Source organism: Capricornis sumatraensis, chromosome 8, assembly GCF_032405125.1.
Source record: "Capricornis sumatraensis isolate serow.1 chromosome 8, serow.2, whole genome shotgun sequence".
Classification (NCBI taxonomy): Eukaryota; Metazoa; Chordata; class Mammalia; order Artiodactyla; family Bovidae; genus Capricornis; species Capricornis sumatraensis.
In genome coordinates this window covers 21,137,338-21,154,389 of record NC_091076.1, presented here as the reverse complement: position 1 = coordinate 21,154,389, position 17,052 = coordinate 21,137,338, and the positions used below count along the sequence as shown (strand labels likewise).

At 53.5% G+C, this 17,052-nt stretch overlaps 2 protein-coding genes across 11 annotated transcripts; one reads left to right on the top strand and one right to left on the bottom strand.

Moving 5' to 3' along the window:
- Positions 1 to 39: 39 nt before the first annotated feature.
- SRPRA (SRP receptor subunit alpha) lies at positions 40 to 6,404 on the bottom strand. 2 transcript variants are annotated; one of them, XM_068976062.1, is made up of 14 exons: positions 6,226 to 6,404; positions 5,528 to 5,611; positions 5,069 to 5,232; positions 4,500 to 4,663; positions 4,077 to 4,236; positions 3,792 to 3,945; positions 3,490 to 3,581; positions 3,270 to 3,388; positions 3,066 to 3,152; positions 2,592 to 2,764; positions 2,281 to 2,494; positions 1,472 to 1,635; positions 1,289 to 1,387; positions 40 to 1,125 (listed from the first exon to the last, which is right to left on the bottom strand). In XM_068976062.1, the coding sequence occupies exons 1-14, from the start codon at positions 6,340 to 6,342 to the stop codon at positions 997 to 999; spliced, it is 1,920 nt and encodes a 639-aa protein (XP_068832163.1). In that variant the 5' UTR covers positions 6,343 to 6,404; the 3' UTR covers positions 40 to 996. The 2 variants fall into 2 exon arrangements, with proteins under 2 accessions (XP_068832163.1, XP_068832165.1); XM_068976064.1 differs by lacking the exon at positions 5,528 to 5,611.
- A 300-nt stretch (positions 6,405 to 6,704) lies between these two features.
- Positions 6,705 to 14,574, top strand: FOXRED1 (FAD dependent oxidoreductase domain containing 1). Of its 9 annotated transcripts, none has more exons than XM_068976001.1 (11): positions 6,705 to 6,833; positions 8,916 to 9,028; positions 9,798 to 9,908; positions 10,378 to 10,496; positions 11,422 to 11,516; positions 11,797 to 11,898; positions 12,261 to 12,337; positions 12,973 to 13,133; positions 13,235 to 13,364; positions 13,605 to 13,709; positions 13,911 to 14,574. In XM_068976001.1, the coding sequence occupies exons 1-11, from the start codon at positions 6,749 to 6,751 to the stop codon at positions 14,163 to 14,165; spliced, it is 1,353 nt and encodes a 450-aa protein (XP_068832102.1). In that variant the 5' UTR covers positions 6,705 to 6,748; the 3' UTR covers positions 14,166 to 14,574. The 9 variants fall into 9 exon arrangements, with proteins under 9 accessions (XP_068832102.1, XP_068832099.1, XP_068832100.1 ...); XM_068975998.1 differs by having other exon boundaries at positions 8,916 to 9,136; positions 10,381 to 10,496; XM_068975999.1 differs by having other exon boundaries at positions 8,916 to 9,136; positions 13,608 to 13,709.
- The last annotated feature ends 2,478 nt before the right edge of the window (positions 14,575 to 17,052 follow it).

The window sequence follows — 17,052 nt, the reverse complement described above, 5'->3', positions numbered from 1 at the left end:
AGTTTTGAATCTTTTGTCAAATGACTCCAAGACCTAAAAGGCAATTTACTTATGAAATTTATTTTCTCATATAAATTATGTATTTCTCTGGGCAGACAGCCTTCACCTTATTGCACTAATAGCACATCTGTAATACCAAGCTACAGGACAAGTCTTAACAAGGTCTGTATTCTTCAACGTAGCACTTGTCTACCAGGCACTGTAGAGGAGGATGAGGAGCCAGGATCCGCTCGGGAGCAGAAGGCGGAGGGGGCAACATGTACCCCTTCTGACGGTTTTCTCCCGGGAAGGGGAACATGCAACGTTACATGTGGATTCTGGAAGTGGGAGGAGGTCTTGGAGGCTGAGAAGCCCAATGCAACACTGCAGCGCAGCTCCTGTTACTTCTGTGGGAGGCGGGGACCCCTCTCACTCATCTGTAACGCATCACTCTGGCCTCGCTGAGGCTTTGGGGAAAAGGGGAAGGGATCATTGAATTAGCAGCAATTAAGAAGAGGCCATACACTGCCACAGTGTGGGGGTGTTATCCTGGCCCTGCAGACCTGAACGCTGTGTATCCTACGGAGAGGGGCCATCGAGACCCAGAGCAGGCTCTCAAGCCTCTTTAACGGAGCGGGGGACGATGCTCGGACGTCCCCGTGACCACACTAACTAGCAGAGCTCTGGTGTTGGATCTACTAACCGCTGGTCAAAGCTGTAATGAGACCGAGTCTGTAGGCAGAGTGAGGGATGCTGGATTAGGAAGGGGGAAGAGCATGGGGGTGGGGCGGAGATGGGTAGTGGGCAGTGACTGTAACACGATTAGGCCCTCCTTGCAGGTGGAGGCTGGGCTGAACAGAGAGTGGGGTTAGGAGGGGCTGCAGGCCCCGGAGCCCCCCTCACTCTGCCTTTGAACTACACTGAAGACAAGCTGCTCACATACTCTAAAGCACATTCTTGATACAGGGATAGGGACTTTGGGGGAAGCGGTGATTTGGTTATCAGGCAAGAGCCACATTAAGCCTTCATGAGGGCAGCCACCACAGCCTTGGCGTTTAGACTGCGTAGATCACAGTAGGTCTGGCCAGTGCCCACGAAGACGATGGGTTTGCTTGTGATGTAGGTCATAGAAATCGCAGCTCCCACCTGAAGCAGAGACAGGATACCCAGTCATCTCTGGACCCTGCCTTTTCACTCCCTCAGCAACAGGAGGCTCCGGAACCCATGTGCCCTTAGAGCCTCTGCTCCCCTGTGAAGGACAGCCATTCCCCCTCCTGGTCCCACTTTGCCCTGTATTGTCCACGTTTACCTTGTCATCAATGGTATCAAATTTGGTAAGGACAATGCCATCAATGAGCCGAGGTGTCTGGGCCATAGAATGGTCAGCCAAGGCTCTGTTGAACTTGACCTGAAAGGAGAAATATGCTATGAATATAACATACCTAACTGGCCAGAGCTTAGGTTGGGAAGAGAACCAGGCCCAAGCCCTCACCAGCTGGTCCACGGCCTCGTTGCCTACTAAGGCCTCCCCCACAAACAGCACCAGGTCGGGTGTGTTGACAGTGATGAGCTTGGCCAGGGCAGTCATCAGGGGAGCGTTGTCTTGCATGCGGCCAGCTGTGTCCACCAGCACCACATCAAAGCCTTGGTTACGTGCTAGAAAGAAAAAAGTGGTCAACTCAAAACTCCTGGACTGTTAAACTCATTTCCAGCTTCCTCTCAACAGGTCCTAAACTGGCCCTATTAAAAGTCTGCCTGTTTATTTCCTTAGGTTCTGAATCAAGTTACAAGGTGATGTAAGAAACACTTTCCACACTCTGTCATTAAGCATATTTAGGGAAAGGAGAGCAGGCCGGTGTGTGTGTGTACACTCGGTGTGCCTGACCCTTTGCACCTCAGTGGACTGTAGCCCACCAGGATCCTCTGTCCGTGAACTTCCCAGGCAAGAATATTAGAGTGGCTTGCCTTTCCTCCTGCAGGGGATCTTCCCGACTCAGGGCCGGCACCTGCATCTCTTACGTCTCCTGCATTGGCAGGCAGATTCTTGACCACTGAGCCACACCTGGGAGGCCCTAGCAGGAGGATAAAGGTGACCAAATATTGAGGTAACAAAACGAATCTGTGAGGTTTGCCTGCAACTACACGTGTTACCCCAAAGTGCAGCATGGCATGGCATATCACTAATTCTGAGCTGCTACTGAGCAGAAAGTTGGTGGTAGGGTAACCCTGGTCCTCAAGTGCTAAGAGAACCCCCGGAGCAAAGGGGCCCATATAAGCTCCGCGCTTCCTGTGCACTGTTACCAAAGGCAATGGCCTCCATGGCAATGCCGGCAGCATCCTTGCCATAGCCCTTCTCAAACAACTGCACCATGGTGCGGCCGCCATGGTTCTCGGGGGGGTGCAGGGCGCTCAGACGACGGGTGTGCGTACGCAGCTGTTCCACAGCCCCGGCACGAAACGTGTCGCAGGCAGCGATGAGGACACTGAAGCCATTCTCTAACAGCCAGAAGGAGATCTGCGAAAGAGGCAGAACTGTCAGCCAGCCCCAGAGCGGCAGAGAAGGAAAAAGTAGCAGAAACAATGTCAGACTCAGGTTGGGGAACGCCACCCACCTTGGCAAGGTTGGTAGACTTCCCCACGCCATTCACACCACAGAAAGTGACCACGTAAGGGCGCTGATGACGCTGGGCATCCATGATGTCCCGCAGCATGTCTACGCGGCGCTGCGGCTGTAGAATCTGCACCAAGGACTCCTGCAGAGCTTGCTTGACCGTGGAAGTCACCGCTGGGGGTGGGGCAGGGAGGTATACCCATGAAGCCCAAGTCAGGTGCTCCAAACACCTGGCATCTTGCTGAGCTAAAGGGAACTAGGATCCTGCCCAGGAATCCACACCGTATCTGACAGCCCTAAGCACCTGACAGGTAACTGATTCAAATCCCCTTAAGCTAGATGTCATGAACACCTGAAGTCTAGGTAAAACAACAAAGATTTAGAGATTATAGTTTGTCAAGTCATGCACGTAATAAGAATGGTGGTGACTTCATAACCTCCACCCAAGCACTTCCGGGTCTGGGGAGACACTTACTGCTGAACGTCCCCATCACCTTCCCTTCCAACTTGTTGGCCACGGATTCACAGAGCTGGACTGCGATGTCTGCTGCCACGTTCTTAGCTAAGGAGGGGGACAAGTGTGGGTGAGTGCCCCGGCAGGAGTGAACGACCCCCATTACAGCCCTTCTCCCCCACCATCCTTACCTCCCAAACATGAGTCTACCCTGTTCTGACTCACCAATGAGATGGTCACGCATCTTGTCCAGCACAGACTCCATGTCTTCACGAGTCAAGCTCTTGGAACCCACAAGGCCCTTCAGCATCCCAAACATGCCACCCAGAGTGCCCTTGGTAGCACTGCAGGCACAGAAAACCACAGATGCACAGAAAGCCAGCAGGCATCAGCAAGTCCTATCCCTTCTGGAGCCATACCCGCCACCCGCCACCAAATCCCATACCTAGGTTTGGCGGAATTCTGAGTAGCTCCTTCATCATCTGAGCTGCTGCAGTCCAGATCCTGCAGCTGCCTCCCGGGCCCAGTCCCTCGAATCTGGAGGGTGTGGGGAGAGGAAGAAGGGATCAGGAAACCATGAGCTGGCGGGGAGGGAAGCCGGGAGTGACCCTGTCTTACACTGCTCTGCCCCTTTGACTCCAGAAGCTCCAAATGTAACCCACCCTCTGGCTCCAAGGAATCAAGGGGACTGCCCTCATCTCCTTCCTATTACTGGTAACCCTCACTCTGGCCCCTGCTACCTCTTACCAAGTTGATGTCCTCGGGTGGGGCCGCTTCGGGGTCTCCGTTGGTGGTGGGAGTGCTGTAGTCCAGAACTTCCTTGTTAGCAGAGCCTCCCAGTGCCCACACCCGGGGTGCCTTTTTGCCCTTCTCCTTGGGAGCATCTGACTTACTGGACTTGCTGTGAAGGGTTACAGTACAGAGGGTTATGGTGGAGAAGCAGGAGAGGCAGCATCCACCTCAGAGACAAGGACTCCCTTGCCCCCAGTGTGTCTGGATAGCAAAAGCTTAGGGCAAAGCTGGGCTGCTCACCCGGACTTCTCCATACCCCTCCCATGCTTCTGAATGAACTCTTCCCGCTTCCTGCGGATCTGCTCCTCTTTGGAAAGTTCCTCCCCGTTCTCAGGTCCTACTGGGAGACCTGACTTTTCTGCAGGGGCTGCTTTGCTAGTAGCCAGAGGGCCATCAGAACCTGTCAAGGAGAAAACTCACTGAAAAAAAAAAAAAAAAAGACCAAATTCCTACAAAATAGACAAATGGGGAAGTCTCCCAGATCATTCAGAGAAAACTATGAAGAAACACCTGGAGGATCACTGAGATTGGGGACGATAACGAGGGTGGTGGGCACCTGAGCCAGGGAGGCAAACAATGACGAAGGGAAGGACAGGGAACCACTTCAGTGCCGCCTTAACAACTTCTCATGCCCCTGGACTGGATGTCCAAGTTCAAACTCACCTTCCTTCTTGGCCCCCTTGTTTTTTTTGTTATTCTTGGCTTTTTCCTTAGGCTTTTCACCTCGTGTCTCAATCATGGATCTCACAGGTTTCTTGGCCTTTTCAGAATCTTCAAATTTCTTCATGGTAGTGGGAGCACGGATCTTACCGCTCTCCTCTGCTTCACTAAAGAGCAAAGTTTGTGCTGAGTCACTTCAGTCGTGTCTGACTCTCTGCGATCCTATGGACAGAGGAGCCTGGTGGGCTAGGCTCCTCTGTCCATGGGATTCTCCAGTCAAGAATTCTAGAGTGGGTTGATATTTCCTTCTCCAGGGGATCTTCCCAAGCTAGGGATCAAACCTGGGTCTTCCACATGGCAGGTATTCTTCACCATCTGAGCCACCAGGGAAGCCCAAAGAGAAAAGGTGGACAGTCTAAATCCAGGGGAAGGGCCCTCACACCAAGCAGGCAATCAGAACTGGGAAGCCATCTCAGGAGCCCCTTTCAACCCACAGCGTACTACCCACTCTTGGGAAGGAAGGGAACTCATCAAGTCTCAGAAATTGATTTTGCAGAGGGGAGGCCTCTCACCGAAGGAGCCGCAGAAAGTCATTCTGGAAATCGAAAGTGCCATTCAACAGACTTAAGGCACTCTGCTGTTGGATCTCAGTGCGGTACTTGTCTCGAAACAGCCGGTGAACGTCATCTATCAACTTGTCCACGTATGTCAGTGTTAGGATCTTCTGAAAACCTACCTGTTCAGGGAAAGGAACAGAGCCAGCAATCTGTTTACATGCCAGTCCAGAACAGAGGGAAGCCAGCTTGACCCAGGCCTCCAGGGACTGGCTCAGCCCCCTGGCCGGTTTCCCTGACCTGAGGAGCAGCCAAGCCCTCTGACTGGGCCCAAGAGTGGCTTCCCTTTCCCCCTCCACCCTCCTTGTTTTCTCAGTTACTTCATCATAGACACTGGGTGTAATTAATCAGGATTTTCTGAATCATCAGGACTGCCTGTCAATGTAATCGTTACCCCCCTAAAATACACTCACTTACCACAAACACCAACTCAAACTGGTTGTCCAGTTTATACTTCAGAGTGAGTGCCTCATGGGTGAAGGAGTTGTTACCTCCTCTCTCCTGGAAAAAGAGTATATCTCAGAGTTCAGACTGTCCCCTCAAACACCTGGAGTTGGGCCCCTTCAGGAAGGAACCAGACATTCCCCTAAACTCAAACCTGTCCCCCAAGGCAAAAAGATTCAGGGGCACTGCTCTCCAGCATTCCACCTGGGAGAAAAGTGTAGACACCCAGCTGGGGTCGAGGAGGGGAAAGGTGGGAGGGACCGACATGTGCGAGCGAGAAGGGAGTCCTCATGTAAACAATCAGGTTTACCGGCAGTCGGACACTATCTACACTTCTTAAAAGACGTTCTTTCATCCTTTATCCCACCCAGCCTTTGCGACAACAGAAAAGCAAGCCGCTGGCAGTGAAAGTGGGGAACGAAAGGAGGTCTCAATAGACTATGGAATCCTGCCAGAGTCCCAGAAAGCGGAGGGGGGAGGGGACATCACAAAGTTGCGGGATGGTCTGATAGGAGCGGGAGAAAGAAGTGGAGTCCCGGCTACGAGCGAGCGGCCAGTTTGAGGTGGGCCGACAGGGTGAGAGGGAGGCCCGGGATCGGTCAAAGGGGACTAGGGGTCGGGTCAGGGGGGAGGGGGACAAGCCTGGAGTTCTGATCCCGCGGGGGCGGTACCTGCAGCAGCACGGAACGAATTAACGCGTTAACGGGCCCGGTGCATGAGTCGCTCACGCCCTGAAAGCACCAGAGAACAAGCCCGCCTTTGGAAAAAATGGTGAAGAAGTCGAGCATGGCGGCAGCGGGAAAGGAGCCGGGGCCGGCGCCGGGAACTCAGGCCTCGATCGCTGCCGCTTCCTGCTGCGCCAAGCGCGGGACACGTCACACCAGCGGCTCCGGAAACCGGCGCAGCCGCACTTCCGCTCAGCGCCGCCCGCAACCCTCCCCGGCTCCGCCCACGGCGCGCAGGACTGACGTAGACGCCCAGCTGGCCAACGGAGGGTGGGGGCGGGCCTGGGCGGGACTCTCAACATGTCACCGGAGGGACCGACCGCCTATAGGGCGGAGGGGCGGGGCCCGGAGGCGTCGCTGGCCAATGGGAGTGCTCGAATGAACGACTGGCGGCTCGTTGCTGTGACTGCAGGCTGGGACTGTACCCGGGTAGGGTGCTTCTCTCCTAGCGGCCCGGAACAGCAGGGCCATGCTTCGGAGGGCGCTGCGGCTCCGCCTGGGCCCGTGCCTCTCCGGACGGGGGCTAGGCACATACAGAGGAGGCTCTACTCTGGGTAAAGTTGAGGGCAGCGGAGGGTATCGTGGTTCTGGGGTGTCCCCCGTCTCCAGCCTTGTGACCTTCAGGACTCAGAATCCCGGCCCACGCTGGGAAGACAGTGGGGTCCCTTGGAATAGGGGGTAACCTTGCCTGCCGGAGCTTGTAGAGCCTGGACAGGGGTATGGATCCCAGAGTTGCCCTTCTCAGGTGACATATCCCAGATCATTCTATCCCTGAGTTTGCCACCAGAATTGGAGCCAGGCTGATTTATTGGTTGCACAGAAATTAATGAGCCCTGCTCGCAAGCACGATACTGTTCTGTGGCCGTGAGGAGGAAAGAAGAGAAAGAAAGGATTCGATACACGTCCTGGAGGTGTTTGAAGTGTAGCTGGAGAGGGAAGGCTTCCTAGACCAGTTGAAAATTGGAGAGAAGCCAACTAGGACGATGTCCTGCACTGCCAGTAGGTAGTGCCGGTAGCCATACATGGAACAGGTGGGAAGTGAGATCAGCCTTGAAAGATGATGTTTACTGGCCCAAGGAAAGTGTGAGTTCCAGGTTCTGGAGAACTGAGCAAAGGTTAGGAAAAAGTATCGTTTTTGTGCAAGGAATTAGCAAAGGCCATCCGGATAGACAGTTGAGTTAGTAGTATGAAATGATGGGTAAGGTTAAGCCCAGATCAAGGAAAGACTCAAATGCTGAGAAAAGTTTGAATTTGGAACTGGAGACAGTGACAGAAGACTTGGAAATTTATGAGCTTGGTGTGAAAGACAAAAAGATTCGTGTATTCGAGGCATTTATTGAGCACTTAGGATGTGCCAGGCACTGTGCTAGGCTGGAGATTTGGTGGAGAAGGTAGACGAAGCACAGTATGTAGCAATCACAGATGAGTTTAAAGTTGCAAGTATACTGCATGTTGCAAAAGAACAGTTCACTGAACTGCGAGATAAGAACAGGATTACTTGGCATAGTCTAGGGGAGGTCAGGAGTTCCTGAGAAAGTGATAACCGAGCTGAGATCTAAAGGAACCAAGGAGTTAACTGGGCAAAGAAGTGGGCACAGAGTTTCAAAGCAGAGAGAACACCTGTGTGGGTCCTCTGTGGCAGAAATGAAGGGGTGAGGTTGGAGGGTTCTGGGAAGACAAGGTGAACAAGAGCTAGATCGGCCAGTGTCTCACAGGCCACGTGAAATCTTTTGAACCTTTATCCTTAGAGTGATGGAAAGCCATGAAAGGTTCTAAGCAAGAGAGTGTTTGATAGATTGATGTTCAGAAGAGGTCATTCTAGCTATGATAGACTCATTGGAAAAGACCCTGATGGTGGGAAAGATTGAAGGCAGCAGCCGAAGGGGGCGACAGGATTAGATGGTTGGATAGCATCACCAACTCAGTGGACATGAGTTTGAGCATGCTGTGGGAGTTGGTGATGGACGGGGAGGCCTGGTGTGCTTCAGTCCACAGGGTCGCAAAGAGTCGGACATGACTTAGCTATTGAACAACAACAAAGCTGTGATAGAGGAAAGAAATTGGGGGGTAGGACAAGAGGGGAATGAGTGGAAATGGGAGCTCTTAATCATTGTGGTTTGGTCCAGGGCAGTGGTGGTAGAGATGGGGAAAAATGGGGGACAGATTGGAGAGAGATTTAAGAGGCAAAGTCATAAGAGCTTGATAACAGACAGGACGTGAGTGTAGATTTGCTGGTGGTGATGAATATCCAGGAGAAGGTGCCACTCAGAGCTCCATGCTTCTGAGGGCCCTGTGGCTCTAGATGTGCCAGGACCTATTGGTCCAGAAGCCCAGGAGAGAAACGTGTAAGTCCCCTGGCCTAGGGAGAAAGTAGAGAGTGTTCATTTTAGGAAGCTGAATCTTGCAGTGCTAGGTATAATGCACTCAAAGGAAGTGAGACTCGGGCACAGAGACCATGAGGCAAAGCTGTGGAATGCTGCTGTATGCCAGCTGACCTTGTGAGGACTGAAAACTCAGTGTCAGTTTAGCCCTCTTTTTCCTGTGCCCATCTTCTGACCATGACACACACACACACCCAACCCCGCCTCTTGGAAAGGAGATGCATGGCTCTCTCTGACCATAACTGCGTCCCACAGACTGGGATGGAAAGGTGTCGAAGATCAAGAAGAAGTTCCAGTCCATCTTCCCTGGCGGGGCTTGGAGCCCACTGTATGACACCAGCCACCTGCCCCCCGAACGCTCAGATGTGGTAATTGTTGGGGGTGGGGTGCTTGGCCTGTCTGTGGCCTACTGGCTGAAGAGGTTGGAGAAGCAGCAAGGTGCCATTCAGGTGCTGGTCGTGGAGCGGGACCACACGGTGAGGTCTGGGGTGGGGCAGAGTCAGGCAACTCTGAGTCAGGGGCAGGGGAGAAGAAAGGCTGAAATCTCTGAAGGGACAGGACTTTGGCCCTTGTTGGGAAATAGCCCCAGGTTCTTCCTCAAACTATTGACTTTGACAATAAGGTTTTTGCTTTTGAAAGCAAATTTCACAATGTTGTGTGTTTTGAGATCTCAGAGGTCTGGCCTGCATTCGAGCTGTGATCAGCGCAATTATTACAACCCCCTTGCAGGCCTCATTGCTTGCTTCTGAGGTTTTTGTGCTTTAATTGTTCCTGTTTACCACTGCTGGCTAGTCACAAGTCTTGCTCCATTGGCCATGTCCCTCTATTTTCCAGTTAGTAGAACGAAATGTCAGTCTCCAGCCTTGGACTTCAGGGCCATTACCATTTTGTAACATTTTGTATGAGGGTGTCCCGCCTTTTGATGACTGACCCTCTGCTCTGTACCTATCCTAATAAGGACTTTAATGACCGTTGTCCTCACTGCCTTCATTTGGGTTTGTTCACTTCAGCTCCTCTTAGATTATAAAAGCTGAAGGTAGGACTCCCCTTCACCTTTGGACATGTGACTTTCAACCTTCACGACAGTATTCTGCTCACGCTGGACAGGGCCCACCTTACCTTCTCTCGTCTCCGCAGTATGCCCGGGCCTCCACCGTGCTCTCCGTGGGCGGGATTCGCCAGCAGTTCTCATTGCCTGAGAACGTCCAGCTCTCCCTCTTTTCGGCCGAATTTCTACGGAACATCAATGTGAGATTTGGGGGAGTGGGGTTGGCGACCCCTCCTTTAGCCCAGAGAGGCGGCCAGTCCTGCTGGCAGGGGAGACAGGCCGCTAGGAGTTGGAAATGCCAGTTTTCTTCCCAGTGGCAGTGCCTGGAGGGGGCTTTTCTCTGGGTCAGGACACTGAGCTGAGGGTTGTGGTGAGAAAGCCAGAAAAGCGCTCTCCCCTTCTTTTTTTTTTAAAATATTTATGTATTTGGCTGCACTGGGTCTTAGTTGCAGCATGCAGAATCTTTGATCTTTGTTGCATCACGCAGGATCTCTGGTTACAGCTGGTGGCATCTCTAGATGTGGCATGTGGAATCTAGTTCTGTGACCAGGGATTGAACCTGGGCCCCCTGCGTTGAGAGCTCAGAGTCTTAGCCTTTGGACACCAGGGAAGTCCCACTGCCTGCCTTCTTGAAATCAGTTTCTTGGACGAGCTTTTCTTTGCACACAGGAGTACCTGGCGGTGGTCGATGACCCTCCCCTAGACCTCCAGTTCAACCCCTCTGGTTACCTCCTTCTGGCTTCTGAGGAAGGGGCTGCGATCATGGAACGCAACGTGAAAATGCAGAGGTGGGCGCCTGGCACGGCCTCCACGCTGCATCTCAGCCACCCTCTGACTCACTTTAGAGGCCAGGGTGATAGAGCTGATGAGACAGGCCCTGCTCCCTAGGAGCTCAGTCTGTCAAGAAGATGGACATGGGCAGACCTCCAGTGTCCCGTGCTAAGTGCTGTATCAAGACATGGACAGTCACTGTCACAGTGGTTCCTAAATTTCCAGGCAATGAGAACTCCCCAGGACACATCCCTCCTACCAAGTCCCACGAATCCACAAGTGTTTTTGCTAATAGCCAGAAAGTAGCACTCGTAAGCTTTACAGGGGGCTCGTGTCAAAGGCTATGGGGTCTCATGACCAGCCAGCCAAGAGCGGGCATCTTCACCAGATGGTTCTATGACTTTCACTAGTAACATCAAGTCATATCCTAAATGCATTACAAATATTAACTCATTTAGTTGTTAGAACATCCCCATTTCCCACGTGGGGAGCCTGAGGCACCCGGAGCTAGTAGGTGGTGGCGCCAGGATTTGAACCAGACTGCCTCGTCTGGTTTGATTTGAACCAGACTGCTCGTGTGTGTGACCTTTGGGCACCCGTGATGCTGCCTTTGGGCATCAGGGTTGCAGAGGGAACAGTTGTGTGGTGAGCAGCGTTGGAAGGTGGACTGGGAGGGCCCCCTGAGCAGAACAGAGTGGCCCTCCCTGTCATGAAAGCAGAGGGAACAGTTAGAGGGTGGCAGGGGGCTTGGTGTGGCCAAAGGGAGTCTAGGGTGTCAGAATGGAAAGGGAGGGCAGAGGCTGAAGAGTCTCGACCAGGCAGCAAGGAAGAGTGACGTGGGTGAGGCGACTGTGGAGCCAGGCCCACCCTTCTCTCCCTCCTCCCCCGCCCCCATACACACGCTCACCGAGCATACATGCGCAGACCCACACATTCCTCCAGGCAGGAAGGAGCCAAAGTCTGTCTGATGTCTCCGGAGCAGCTTCAGAAAAAGTTTCCCTGGATCAACACAGAGGGAGTGGCTTTGGCATCATATGGTGAGCCTTGCTTGGAGAGGGGGTCAGAGGTTGAGGGGTGCCTCAGGGTGAGAGGTCCCAGCACCCCGCAGCCAAGTCAAGGAGGAAGGCTTCCCTCCTGGCCAGCAGGACCTGCCCCGGGCCAGGCCAGCTCTCTGCCCTTTCGTAGGATCCAGCTCTGGTGCAGTTGGTCGATGTGACATTCCCCAGGTTACGAGCCCCGAAGAGTCAAGGGGTGTGGGGAAAACAACAGGAGAGGAGGGTCCTACGCCCCCTTCACGCATCTTCTTTCTCCTCACAGGGCTGGAGAACGAGGGTTGGTTTGACCCCTGGTGTCTGCTCCAGGGGCTTCGGCGAAAGTTACAGTCCATGGGGGTCCTTTTCTGCCAAGGAGAGGTGACGCGTGAGTCTGAGGCCTGGTGCCCGTGGCTTATGTCCTCTGCTGGCGGGTAGGCCAGCCCACGCCGGGTCTTGCCTGCACACACAGGCTGAGCAAGGGGAGTGGGGGCTTCTCCCCGGGTCTGGTCCTAAGCATCCTAACTCCAGCTCCTAAGCAGATTTTTCCATGACTCGTGAGCTGCTTGAAGTTCCGGCATCATCCTATCCTGTGTGGCCAAGTTCGTCCTGGCTGCCCTGTCCCTTTTGGCTTCAATGCCTGTGGGACAACTCCCAGCCTTCAGCTTTCTGTCCTTAGGGAACCAGTGGAAGCCCCATTTCCTTCCTCTTTGAGGCCTCAAGGACTTATCTTCTTCCCTTTTTCTGCAGGTTTCATCTCTTCATCCAGCCACATGGAGACTGCCAGCGGGGAGCAGGTGACTTTGAAAAGGATTCATGAGGTCCATGTAAGTTCCCAGCCTAGGGACCTCCCTTAGCAAAGTGCAGAGTGAGGAAAGTCATGACTGTCCTTGTGTTTATGCATTTTGTTTAAATTTTTTTAATTATAAGGGAAAATTGCTTTGCCATGTTGTGTTGGTTTCTGCCATACAACAACGTGAATCGGTTGTAATTATATATATCCCTGCTTTCTTGCGGAGAAGGCAATGGCACCCTCCTCCACTACTCTTGCCTGGAAAATCCCATGGATGGAGGAGCCTGGTAGGCTGCAGTCCATGGGGTCACTAAGAGTCGGATATGACTGAGTGACTTCCCTTTCACTTTTCACTTTCATGCATTGAAGAAGGAAATGGCAACCCCACTCCAGTGTTCTTGCCTGGAGAATCCCAGGGATTGGGGAGCCTGGTGGGCTGCCGTCTGTGGGGTCGCAGAGTCGGACACGACTGAAGCGACTTAGCAGCTGCTGCTTTCTTGATCCTGCCTGCCCCCTCCCATCCCACTCCTCTGATGGTCGCAAAACGCCAAGCTGGGCCCCCTGTGTTATATAGTCCCTTCCTACTCGCTAGCTATTTTACACATGCCTGTGCTTTTGATCTTCTTCTACCCACTTCCGATGTGGGTAAGCTGAGGCTGGGGTCTGCAGGTGAAGATGGATCACAGCCAGGAGTTCCAGCCCGTGGAGTGTGCCATAGTGGTCAATGCAGCGGGGGCCTGGTCTGGGCAAATCGCAGAGCTGGCTGGTGTTGGGACTGGGCCGCCGGGCACCATGCAGGGCACCAAGCTGCCTGTGGAGCCGAGGAAAAGGTGACTCCTCCAGGGCTCGGCAGGGGGTGGCTACACGAGGGTCTGGGTTGCGGGGGGGGGGTCACTGTTCTCGCCACTTCTCACGCTGCTGGTCACGGCAGGTATGTGTACCTGTGGCACTGCCCCCAGGGACCAGGCCTGGAGGCACCGCTCGTCGCAGACCCCAGTGGAGCCTATTTCCGCCGGGAAGGATTAGGCAACAGCTACCTGGGCAGCTGTAGCCCCACAGAGGTAAGCTCCGTGGGGTCAGGGTGCTGGCGAAGAGACGGAGAGCGGGTGTCACTCAGGAGTCAGGCTTCCTGGGAGGGCCCCACGTGGGTACTGATGTCACAGTCCCCTCTGGCTTTGAACTGGGGTCTCTTTCCCCCCAGCCCCTGCCCACCAAGGGGACCGACTAAAGAGGTGGGTGACGTCTGGATCTGCCCTTGTGTCCTGGACAACGTCAGCCCTGTCCCCACCTCTCCCTACCAGGAGGAGGAACCAGACCCAGGGAACCTGGAAGTGGACTACGACTTCTTCCAGGAGAAGGTGTGGCCCCGTTTGGCCCAGAGGGTACCAGCCTTTGAGACTCTAAAGGTAACTGGACTGAGACAGATGGCCCTGGAGCCTCTGGGCCTGCTCTCAGAGCCTGCCGGCCACCCCACACAACAAGGGCCTCCACTTCACAACGGCTGAGGACCGTTCCGTGGGCCCGCTCGGAGGTGGTGGAGGGTACCGGGAGTGAGATGGGGTGCCTGGGCAGCCCTCCCAGGAGCCCCACGTCTCATGCCCCTGCAGGTCCGGAGTGCCTGGGCTGGCTATTATGACTACAACACCTTTGACCAGAACGGCGTGGTGGGCCCCCACCCTCTTGTCATCAACATGTACTTTGCGACGGGCTTTAGTGGCCATGGGCTCCAGCAGGCCCCTGCCGTGGGGCGGGCTGTGGCCGAGATGATGCTGGAGGGCCACTTTCAGACCATCAACCTGAGCCCCTTCCTCTTCGGCCGCTTTTACTTTGGAGAGAAGGCCCAGGAGCACTGTATCCTCTGAGCTCGGGAGCGCCTCACGGGCCCACCACCCACTGTGTCACCCTGGGCTCTGATCCTGGCCATGCTCATACCTCCTCACAGCTTGGGCCTCCCCAGCACCAAGCCAGGGTCTCCTCCACCCGCCTCTCGTCCAGGGCGCCCTGCCCCATATGGGCCCAGGCCCATGCTGATGGAGAACGATGGGCCGGGACCCCAGGACTGATCATGGCCCAGGCTGATGCCTCCCACCAGTAGCCCAGCAGGACAGAACACCTCAGGGGATCTGAGCACCAGGACCCAGGGCTGGCTCCTTCCTGGTACCAAACCAGAGAGACTGCTTCTCCCTGTCTCTGCAGAGCCCAGCAGAGCCCAGACCAGAAGCAACCTGGGGCAGCTTGGCCCAGGTCTGTTGACTTTTCTGTTTACCCTGCTTGTTGATCAATAAATGTGATTAACTCCTTCCTTTTAGCAGTCCTCTGTCCCTTCGTCTTTTCACCTAATGGCAGTCGCTTTTGAAATAGCACCCTAGCCAAAAAAAAGAGATGGAGGTGGCCCTCCCAGATCATCCGTTGGGAGAGGGAGGGAGGAGAGGGCGGTTGTGCTGCCAGGGGGGACAGTGGAACCCCTGAGTAGAGGGTGGGTAAGCGCCAGGACTTATCAAGTGAGCAGAAGAGGAAGAGGCACCTGAATGCGGAATGAATGCAACAAACTCGCTGAAACACAGGAAGGAAGTTGCCGGGGGCAGGGGGCAGGGGGCAGGCTGAACCCAGTATCTGTGTTAACCCTATGAGGCTGCCTCCTTCAGTGTCCAGTATCCACTCACTCTTCCTTCTGTACAGACACCCCACCTACAGTCGGAGAAAAAAGGCCTTCATCTGGCTCCTCCTCCAGCAGCTACTTCCTCCAGGACTACAAATGCTGCATTTGTTAGGAAGGCAGGAATGAAACCTCTATGGCTCAGATGGTAAAGAATCCACCTGAATGCAGGAGACACAAGAGACAGGGGTTTGATCCCTGGGTTGGGAAGATCCACTGGAGGAAATGGTACCTGGGAAATCCCATGGACAGAAGCCTGGCGGGCTACAGTCTATTTCAGTTCAGTCCAGTTGCTCAGTCATGTCTGACTCCCTACGACTCCATGGACTATAGCACGCCAGGCCTCCCTGTCCATTGCCAACTCTGAGTTTACTCAAACTCATGTCCATTGAGTTGGTGATGCCATCCAACCATCTCATCCTCTGTCGTCCACTTCTACCCTCAATCTTTCCCAGTATCAGGGTCTTTTCCAAGGAGTCAGTTTTTCCCATCGGGTGGCTGAAGTATTGGAGCTCAGCATCAGTCCTTCCAATGAATATTCAGGACTGATTTCCTTTAGGATTGACTTGTTGGATCTCCTTGCAGTCCAAGGGACTCTCAAGAGTCTTCTCCAACACCACAGTTCAAAAGGCCTTTTCTTTATAGTCCAACTTTCACATCCATACATGACTACTGGAAAAACCATAGCTTTGACTAGACGGACCTTTGTTGGCAAAGTAATGTCTCTGCTTTTGAATATGCTGTCTAGGTTGGTCATAACTTTTCTTCCAAGGAGCAAGCGTCTTAATTTCATGGCTGCAGTCACCATCTGCAGTCATTTTGGAGCCCCCTAAAATAAAGTCTGTCACTCTTTCCACTGTTTCCCCATCTATTTGCCATGAAGTGATGGGACTGGATGCCATGATCTTAGTTTTCTGCATGTTGAGCTTCAAGCCAACTTTTTCACTCTCCTCTTTCACTTTCATCAAGAAGCTCTTTGGTTCTTTGCTTTCTGCCATAAGGGTGGTGTCATCTGCATGTCTGAGGTTATTGATGTTTCTCGTGGCAATCTTGATTCCAGCTTGTGCTTCCTCCAGCCCATCGTTTCTCATGATGTACTCTGCATATAAATTAAATAAGCAGGGTGACAATATACAGCCTTGACATACTTTCCCTATTTGGAACCAGTCTGTTGTTCCATGTCCAGTTCTAGTTTGCTTCCTGTCCTGCATACAGATTTCTCAAGAGGCAGGTCAGGTGGCCTGGTCTTCCCATCTCTTTAAGAATTTTCCAGAGTTTGTTGTGGTCCATGGGGTTGGAAAGAATCAGACACAACTGAGTGGCTGACCAACAATAACAATAAACCGCCTGCACTCCTTTATTCAGGCTACAGGACTGCAATTAGCCTGATGTCTGTCTTCCCTTTGTGAGGTACACAGGGCCCTAGCCTTCGCCTCTGCCCCAATACCAAATGTGACTAGCCTATCCTTGGCTCTCAGTGTGTTTGCCTGAGTTCCTCTCTGCTCCTGCTGGAGAAGGATCCATCTCTGGTCTCAGTGGCTCAGACAGTAAAGCGTCTGTCTACAATGTGGGAGACCCGGGTTCGATCCCTCGGTCGGGAAGATTCCCCTGGGGAAGGAAATGGCAATCCACTCCAGTACTATTGCCTGGAAAATCCCATGGACAGAGGAGCCTGGTAGGCTACAGTCCATGGGGTCTCAGAGAGTTGGACACAACTGAGCGACTTCACTTTGGACTTCCCTGGTGGCTCAGACGGTAAAGCATCTGTGTACAATATGAGAGACCCGGGTTCAATCCCTGAGTTGGGAAGATCCCCTGGGGAAGGAAATGGCAATCCACTCCAGTACTATTGCCTGGAAAATCCCATGGACAGAGGAGCCTGGTAGGCTACAGTCTATGGGGTCACAGAGAGTCTGACACGACTGAGCGACTTCACTGGCCTCAGGGACTTTTCAGTCTAACAGAGTTTAGCTGCTTGAACACAAGGTTCAAACAGCAAGGTACTAGGATGTACTCCAGTGTTCTTGCCTGGAGAATCCCAAGGATGGGGGAGCCTGGTGGGCTGCCGTCTATGGGGTCGCCTAGAGTCAGAC

Coding starts and splice junctions, on each gene's coding strand:
- SRPRA (XM_068976062.1), bottom strand. CDS start 6,342: ATGCTCGACTTCTTCACCATTTTTTCCAAAGGCGGGCTTGTTCTCTGG. Junction 4,664..5,068: donor GACTTTCTGCGGCTCCTTCG/GTGAGAGGCCTC, acceptor TTTGCTCTTTAG/TGAAGCAGAGGAGAGCGGTA. Junction 3,153..3,269: donor GATGCGTGACCATCTCATTG/GTGAGTCAGAAC, acceptor CCCCCTCCTTAG/CTAAGAACGTGGCAGCAGAC.
- FOXRED1 (XM_068975995.1), top strand. CDS start 6,749: ATGCTTCGGAGGGCGCTGCGGCTCCGCCTGGGCCCGTGCCTCTCCGGA. Junction 10,497..11,421: donor CGCAACGTGAAAATGCAGAG/GTGGGCGCCTGG, acceptor ACATTCCTCCAG/GCAGGAAGGAGCCAAAGTCT. Junction 13,134..13,234: donor CCTGTGGAGCCGAGGAAAAG/GTGACTCCTCCA, acceptor TGGTCACGGCAG/GTATGTGTACCTGTGGCACT.